Source organism: Erigeron canadensis, chromosome 4 (genome assembly GCF_010389155.1).
Source record: "Erigeron canadensis isolate Cc75 chromosome 4, C_canadensis_v1, whole genome shotgun sequence".
Taxonomy (NCBI): Eukaryota; Viridiplantae; Streptophyta; class Magnoliopsida; order Asterales; family Asteraceae; genus Erigeron; species Erigeron canadensis.
In genome coordinates, this window is record NC_057764.1 from 30,934,683 (window position 1) to 30,944,252 (window position 9,570).

At 32.6% G+C, this 9,570-nt stretch overlaps 1 protein-coding gene across 1 annotated transcript; it reads right to left on the reverse strand.

The window, feature by feature from the left end:
• Nucleotides 1-6,846: 6,846 nt before the first annotated feature.
• On the reverse strand, nucleotides 6,847-9,135 carry LOC122598659 (DELLA protein GAI1-like). Its single transcript, XM_043771247.1, has one exon. The coding sequence runs from the start codon at nucleotides 8,881-8,883 to the stop codon at nucleotides 7,168-7,170; it is 1,716 nt and encodes a 571-aa protein (XP_043627182.1). The 5' UTR covers nucleotides 8,884-9,135; the 3' UTR covers nucleotides 6,847-7,167.
• Between the last annotated feature and the right edge of the window lie 435 nt (nucleotides 9,136-9,570).

Below are 9,570 nucleotides of genomic sequence, written 5' to 3' on the forward strand. Positions count from 1 at the left end.
GCAAATTCAACAGAAATATTGTAACGTCTGAGATTATCCTTATTCGTATTTAGGAAGACACAGTAAGTTAATGGATGAATATTAGTGGTTATTTAAGAGAGACTTTGTGCAATTTATAAAAAGGATGTCATCATATGTTTAAATAATAATACTCTAACTAGCTAGTGATATACAACAAACTAGTATAAAATGCACTTACATAACTAATCGTATACACATATGTATAGCTTGTTGCAAATTGCCATATTATGATCAAAGTAAATATTAAGGGATATTTTGTTAATTCATCACCAAAGTATTTAACGATATAAAAGTTTGTACAATGTTAAATTAACATTTGATGTCCGAATATATATTATTAAATGTTCGAATAAAACTACAGAAAATATCATGTGATTATCTTTTTAAGAGGATGTTCTAAATTCCACCACCTCTTATGCATTATCTATTTTTCCTTTTCTTTGTGCTATTACTAAATCAATGTCAAATTATACATATCCTACGATTTAATTTTACCAAGACGTGTTTAATTAGCTGCAACTTTAGGCCTTTTTATTATTTTTTTCAACTATTTACTTTCATATACACCACATTATAAAACATTTAATTTCTTACATTTTTATCAATTAAGTTGTTAAAAAACCAAAATATCACTAGTGATGAAGACAAGGGGGTTGGGAGTGCCAAGCCTCCCCTAATAGCTAATAAGCACATATACGATTAACTTTTTGTTGTCCGTTAGTAGATTTATTAAGTTTTATATATTTTAACCCTCTCCAAAATACAAAAATGGTGAAAATCAAAATTGTTGATTACATAAACAATAAAAACTATTTATTAATCCCGTGCGTTGTTACTGGGTACGTTTTTTATACAATAAAGTTTTGACAAATTTATATCAAATATTCAAACCAAAACTTTAAAAATGACAACTAACCATCTAGCAATAACATTAAAAATATTATAAAAGAATAATAAGTCGTGTAAAAACACAAACAATAACTATATTAATGCTTTAAATGTTTCATGAATGTAAGACCTAAGCATGATGAAAATTATTATATATTAAAAACGTTATATATATGTATAAAAACGGAAGAAAATAATCAAAAACCAAATCTTTAAAAGTATATCATAACTGTGTGCAAATTGTATGAAGAAAACCTGAGAATCTAAAATTTTAATGTCAATAAAAATGAAAACGAAATTTTTTGTGGGGTACGAATTAAAAGTGAAAATTTTAATTAAAAATGACAAATAAACATGTAACAATACAATAAAAATAATGTAAAGGAATATTAAGATGTATAAAAATATCATAAACTAAGACGTGACGATAATAAAAGTTATTGTATAATAAAAACGCTATATGTATAAAAAGACAAATGAAAATAATCAAAGACCAAATGTTTAAAAGTAAAACCGTAACTGTGTGAAAGTTGTTTAATGAAAACATGAGAACCTAAAAGTTTAGTGTCACGAAAATGAAAACGAAAACTTTGATAAGTGTAGGAATGGGGAGAATGTATGAAAATATTTGCACATGTGTGGCACATGATCTCATTTAACGGGAAAAAATTGACAACATCAACCACATGGATGAAACATGCAACAAATTTGCATACTTTGGATCTATTCCACGAAAATTCATGAGTAGGGATGTAAGCCACTAAAATGGACAAACCACGGGGACGAATCGTGCAATTACAAAGCTGTTTGAGGGTGGCAAATTACGAAATTGCCCTCACGTGCAGCTCACGTGCGGCGACTTAACGGCCAAATACTAACGCCATTGGCCACAAGGACGTAACTTGCAAAGAATGTGACAAGTTTGGACGGATTTGTAACAGGAATGTAAACCATAAAAATAGGTAAACTATATGGACAAATCCTGTAATTAACTCTATATATAATTAGTAGAAGTTAACATGGAGAGGATGGATGATGAAGACGAATTTGGATGGTGGGACGGGGGATATGGCTCTATTGAATTTATGTAGCACACGTGTATTTATTTTGTTTTTCTTTTTACAACCTTCAATTTTTTTAAATTTATAATATAACCTTTTCAATTATAAGTTATATTTGTAAGGTATTTATAGATAATTGGTTTATATATGAATAGATCGTGTTATACTTAATTATTAATATTAAACTAGATGGACGTCCGTACGATGCAGCGGTGATGATAGTATCAACGAAGGTGTGACAATGACGGCAGTGGCGGCGGCGATGTGCGGCGGTGACGGTGGTGGTGACATGGTGAATGTAAATTAATTGATGTAAGAGGAGCTAATATGGTTCTTTAAGGGTTAGAGGATATATGTTGTAATTTATTTCATTAAGGGTATTATAGGTAAATAGATAAAAGTTTAAATTAGTGAATAAAGAAGAGAGTAATATGGTCATTTCAAAATCTTAACTACTTAAAAGGAAGGGGGTGGTTTGCTTTATAGCATAGTATAGATATAGATATATTTATAAGTAAACAATTCTCAAATTAATTAACCTATTAAACAAAGTTAATACAGTTGAACATCTATAATTTAATACTCGATAAATTGATAACCTCGATAAAACTAATAATTTGTCTGGTCTTAACTTGGGACCAGTACAAAATTGGACCCCAATCAATAAAATAATAAGATAATAATTTTTTTAGACCCCAATGTAAATATATTAGTCCCAATAAAACTATAAACTAATAATTCCTTAAATATTTCAAAATTCTAACATTGTCTAGTAAAAAAAGAATCTATTCTCACTTATTTTTTTTGGAACTTGAAATCTATATTGAGTTCATCTTTAAATTTTCTCATCGCATTTAAGAGTTATAGGCATTGTCTTCTTATATTGCAACAAAAAGTTGTGAAGTGTTGTTGCCGCTTGCAATGCTTCTTTTCGAAACCATTGTTGATGTGATTTTAAAACTTATCTTTGGGCATTTTATAATGCAGAATCTAGAATCATGTACGTTGAACTATCTTTAATTTAAAACAATGCACTTGACAAGTTCATTTAATTTAATGTGTGAACATAATTTATCAAAATTTATCGATATCAACTAATTACAAAATTTATCAAATTTATTAAAAAGGGGTATTTTGAAGGTCATATATAAATTCTTTAAATTAATAATTTATTAATTTATCGATATAATAATATCTCGATAAATTTATAAAAAATCCTGGTTCCGACATTATTAATTTATAGAGGTTTTACTGTATGTATTTTTAGTTAGTTGTAATATATATATATATATAATATATATTTATTTAAGTAGAATATAGTTTAAACAAATATTAAATTATTGGCTGTTAATGAAATTAAACATGATAAAACTATAGTGAAACGGAGCTACGGGGTTCACATGTCTAGTTTAGAATCCATTTCCCGACGCATAAACTTTGATAATAGATCGGTAACTTATATTATTGTATCATCTGCACCTAATAGTTCTTTAATAAAATAATATGCAGCATACATCTATAGATACTAGCATTTTAACCGCGTAATGCGGCGGCGATGGTGATAGCAACGGTGTGGCGTTGGTGGCGGTGGCGGCGTGACGGGTGGTGGCGGCGTGCTTATTATTGTAAAAAACTTAATGTAAAAAAGGGCAGTGTACTTATTTTAGAACTTGACTAGCATGGTACTCACGCGTTGCAACGGATACCATGGACGGGACTTCTCATATCGCGATTACCGAAAACAGTCTAATTGGACTGTGTTGGTCGCATTTTGTTTTTGTTTTTAACTCTTGAGTTTGGTTCGTTTTGTCTGGAAAACGTGTATTCAAGGGATGGATGGTTCGTATTTTGTATGTGAGAAAAAACTGTTATTGCTAAATTTTGTATTTTTTAGATTATTAGTCGGAAATGAAAAATGAAAGAGATAATGTTAGTTTTGCGGAACACTAATCCATCTCATTGTTTCACAACACACCCTAAAAAATTAACGGACCTGACATTAAAGTAAATCAACTTGATCGACACAGATCTCCACTGAACTTGCCAAAACGGTAAAACCCCACAAGTTATCTGACTTAATATTGTGAAATCACCAAAACTATTTTGAGATATACAAGAACCAAAGGGTACGCATGAATTTGGGGTTTCCTGTGTGATTTCATATATCAAAAAGATATCATCAAAACTCTTTATGTTAATGCTTTAAATCATAATTATGAACACACACATATACATATAATAAAATCAGTGTTATTGTACATGAGAGAGAAGACAAATAGAAACAGAGCTGAAAAAAATAATTTATATATATATCAAGCATAGATCCATCATTTTTATTCACATCATTTAGCATTCATAAGGAGTTTAAATTTCCTGACCCTCTATTAGAGTTTAAATCTAACTGAGAAGTAAGGCACGAGATAGCAAGATAATAACAAAAAGAACCTTACGAGTTTGATAGCATAAGTTCAAAGATTGAAACCACGACATCATAAACATAGCAGAACCATAAGACTCGTATTTTTTTAGCATGATACAGCCTACCTGTCCAATTTACTGCAATGTCACAGTAATCTTGATTCAACTTGACTGCCCTTCCACCAGAACTTCCTGCAAAGACCATCAAATACACTGCGCAGTCTTCACCAACACTAAGCCATTTTAGCTGCAACATTAGACCATAAATCAAGATGACATTTTACAACACTAAACATGACTCTAGTGTGAATTTGAACTCCAAACCTAAAGTCTTATGTAAATCAAGCTTGTACCACTTAGTAAAAAGTAGATTTATTTTAGTCCTCGATTAATTTTACAAGACCTTGACAAAGTACCATTGACTTAATATATAGATATCAAAATATTAAAAGTTGACACATAGATGTACCATGTGTGATTGTTTAATATGTAACTTGGTCTTCCACATAACTAATCACGTTGGATTGTATTCCTGCATCGATTCTTTAAATAAAAAAATGTATTTGTATTAGACTACATTGGTTTAGTAGTTGATATAAGAATTACTAAGAAATAAAATAATTCCAATCACAAAGTTGTCTCACACTCTCACATATGTTAGAAGAAAACAATAGACTTTAAATGTCCTCCCTTGACAAAATCTTGCTGCAAGCTTTACCATTTATCTTGATATCTTGTTTCCCCAAACCCAAAGATCATATAAAGATCATTTCGTTACCCATTCTTTGGAAAATAATGTCAATAAAAATATATGTCTATTCGAAGTCAAAAAATTGTATAAGTAACTTACATCTTCACTTGTTCCAATTATAATTATGAAGATAATTGCAGCCTTGAGTCCTCATATGTCCATTTCTCAGCCACATGATCTAAAAGAAACGAAAAGAGAAAAATGATTATCCAATCTAAAAGCATACTAAAAAAAAATCAAATCCATATAGTAATAAAACTTTCACTATGAACCTAAACCAAAATTTTATAACTTATCTATTTATAACTCTCGGAAAAACCAAAAATTTATAACTTACCAATGACGGCTGAGGGTCGTAGATCGAAATCAGGAGAAAAAACAGATGACGGCAGGAGAAGGGATTGATCGGAATCAGGAGAAAGAATTGATGACAGCACGATGCAGGATCGGAATATGCTAATCTGTGTGTGAATTCTAATGACGGTAGATCGGAATATGCTAGTTTGAGACGGTGAAGGAGTGTGTATATGCAGCCGGAATGTGTGTGAATGTTTTGTAGAATGGGGTGTATTTTTTAAGGTGTACTGTGATAAGGGCAATTTAGACAATCTCCTAGAGTAACTTTCAACATGGTCTATAATTTTTAATAAGTAATATAGATGAGTCTATATTATAAATTAATTTATTAATGCTACTATAGATATTTTAAGTAAAAATGTTTAAATTAATTAATGAAAGAGAGATGATTAATTAATTTATTAAGAGTAGAATGATAGTTTTGCATAGGTCATTTTTATGAGAGAGAGTATTGAAAACGGTTAGGAGAGAGTGTGAAAATTTTTATAAAAAATATATATATTACATTGAACATATCAACTTCAGTTTATATTGTTTTTATTTATGGGAAAATGATGGGTATAGCAAATTGTACCCAAGCTTAGGTACTATACACACAAACATGCCTCTGATTTTACACTTTTATTCTTCAATTTATATATGTATCAAAAATGTCCCCTGATTTTCAATTTGGTTGTACCTATAATACGTACAGCCGCTGTACATATGATATCCCCTTTATTTATATATGTTTACTACGATGAAAATCATATTCCTTTCTTCTCAAACTACGTGTGGTGTACACTTTTTAAATGGTCAAATTGGTATTAGCATTATCGTTTTAACTTCAAAAATAATATCAAAACACAATGAACCCACGTGTTAGTCCCTGTAAAATTTGATGTATATATCAACATGACAAGTTGACAAACATATCTACACTTTTTTTTTTCTTTTTTTTTTCAGCCGGTCAGTATTCGATGACTTTACTATACGTGAATATACTCTCGACTACGAGGTATATACCAAATTCGTTACAGGTGATTAAAAAAAAAGAAAAAACTATCAAAACATGTCACTCTAAAAAATAAAACCCATAACCTGAAATAAAACTAGATATGACTCCAACTATTTAATCTAGCCTAGCTTTATCGTCACATATCTACACTTATTATAACAGCATTCATATAGTTTTGGTTCTATGACAGTTTGCCATTTATATGAAACCACCTGTAGAATTCATTATAAAAAATTGTGGAATATAGTTAATTATGGTGATCACTTTTAAGTCACTAAAAAGAGCACAACATTAAACTTATATGCACCTAAAAATGATATTGTCCACACAAGTTTCTAACATTTAATCGACTATTTTCTTACTGAAATCCCACAAATTCTATCTTTATTACTATGGAGGAAATTGAATGGAAGGCTGGAAGCCATCTTTTATATTTCATCATTCCGTTCCCATCTCTTTCAAACCTCTGATACAATGTTTCAATCCAACCCCCACAAATATCAATTAATTACCAATTAAACCCCTCAATTTTCAGGAAAAAAAAAAGTTAACTAAAAAACGCTATGATGAAAACTAGAAAGAAAAATCATAAGATGAGGACATCTTCAAATTTCCTTATTTCTTTTTGATGTACCGAGTTAACCCGCCATTACCGAGTTAACTCATCCGATAATTCACCGGATTTTCCATGCTGAGGTAGTGATTAATGGCCGAGTATGCCATCCAAGCATCAAACAACCATTGTTTTCCTCAACCCGATATCCATCGCCACCCGCGAACAATGCCAACAACATACTCGCTTGCTTAAACGCATTCGACCCTAAATGAACCGGTTCAAACCCGGCCGAGTCAAGTCGACTCGTCCACTGAGTCAACGTCTCGTGCCGTTCAACTCGGTCTATTCCTTCACATGCCACCACATTACAAATCTGCTTTCCCAAATACACTTCTGACATAATTTTATCCTCATCACTAGCTGCCACCATCCCCCTTTCATTTCCATCTACAGCATCCACACCCGAACTCTCGAGCGAGTCAAACATAGTTGAATAATAATGTAATGACTCAGTAAACCGGTCCAAAAAAACCAAACCGTTATGATTTGCCTCTTGTTCCACAACAGTCAATATCTCCGGTTTCATATCCTTTACCAATGACAAAACCTTTTCAATTGAACCCGGTCTAGCCAACAACTTATGAAACTCAAAAACCGAATTAACCGCCACAACTTCCCCGGTTCTCAAATCAAACATACCCGGTTCAAGATCAGCTAAACTATTAGCAACAAATCCTCTAAACTCAAATTCAACATTTATATTATCAGCCAATTGGGCCAACTTCCACCCCACTTCTTGCAAATAATCTTTTCCGTCCTGACCCGGCGGTCCAACTCCGGTTAATCTAAAACTAGGTGGACCGCCCGGTCTAAGGGCTAATGCTTGCATCAAAGCAGGCCATTGCATCCCTTGTTTTAGCCCAAAATCAATTACATGTACTTTTTTTTTACCCACAAAACTTTCCAAAATGGCTTGGTTTGCAGTAAAATGTGCAAATTTTAAATAAGGACATGTTTCATAAAAATGCATTTGTAACAAGTCTTGAAACTCAGGTGAATCTTGTTCATTTACCGGCGATACCCGGTAAATTTTTCTAGCTAAAGCTTCCGCAAAATACGTAGCCACTTTCCTCATCGCGCCGGCTTGCGCCACGGCTAACATCCCGGCTTTTTTCACTAAATTCTCGGCTAACCCAATTTTATCTTCTTGTACGGCTTCAGCGCAAGCCATTAATGTATGCACTAGCCGGATACCGTTTTCTTGTGAGTCAACTATTACCACCGGATTCGGATCCCGGGTCGGACCCTCAACTTTACCCGCATCATGAAACTTGCCGGTGTCAATAAGCTGACCCGAATGAAAAGGCTGGCCCGGATCTGAAACTTGAGCTGGAATCTGGATCTGGGTCGGGTCGAATGAGGTTGAAGTTGAAGGTGAGAAAGAGTTCTTGGGTTTTTTGTTAGGTGGGTAAACGATGGAAGTGAGATCAGAAAGCGGGTCATGGGTCGGTTCAGGTACCGGGTCAAGTTCATGGATCATGGAATTAAGCCAAGAGTTGAGATCAGCAGGATTTACATGATTGGAATCAGAAGTGAGCTGAGAAGAAAGCAAAGAAACGTCGTCGTTTTGGAAGAAGCCTTCAAGATGTTCAATCTTATTAGCTACATCAAACATGTCACAAGGTTTGACTTTGTAACCTAAGACAGCAAACAGCTCGTCATCTTGGTTTTGTTGGTCATCAAACATAATGTTTTTTTGTTTGCCGGATGATGATGATGAAGAAGTGGCGGCGCCGGCGGCGGAGGTAGGGGTAGGATTGTAGTTTCGCTTCATGTTTATAAATATATATATAAATATTTATTGGATTTGTTTTTGGGAAATGGGTTTATGGAAGGGTGAAGAAATTGAACATTGGGTGGTGAGATAGATACAGAGAGAGATGTATCTGTTTTTGATAGGTTGGAAGGAAGAGAAGATGAGAGAGTACACACAGAGTGTGTGTTGAAATGTGTGTGTGAAATACAAAGGAAAGGGGGCCTTGGGTTGGATGAAAGATTGGCGGACAGCACAACAAACTTCTTTCCTTTTATGAGTTTATCTTCTCCTCCCTTCATAGATATAATAAACAATTCAATTTATATTCATGTCTAGGTCTACAACATGAAAATTATATACCACTATTTGTTAAAAAAATTATATAAAAATTTGATAAGAAAGTTGAATTATTTAAGAGAAAACGATCCGTATTGCAGACTTTACATAAGCTTAAGTACTACCACTTTAAAAAAAGTTACTAATTAAACATTTGAATTTGATAAACATACATAGTCCCCTTAGATTTTACATAACCTCCCTTAGCTCTGAATTTTATATAATTCTTCCGTTTTACCTAAAATAGGTACTGCATGCTTCAACTAACATTTCCTCACTATTTAAATATACAAAACTAACACTTTATCAGTTTATCCTTACTCCTTATGGGGTGTTTGGTTCGCAGAATTTTAAGGAATTCGATGAAAT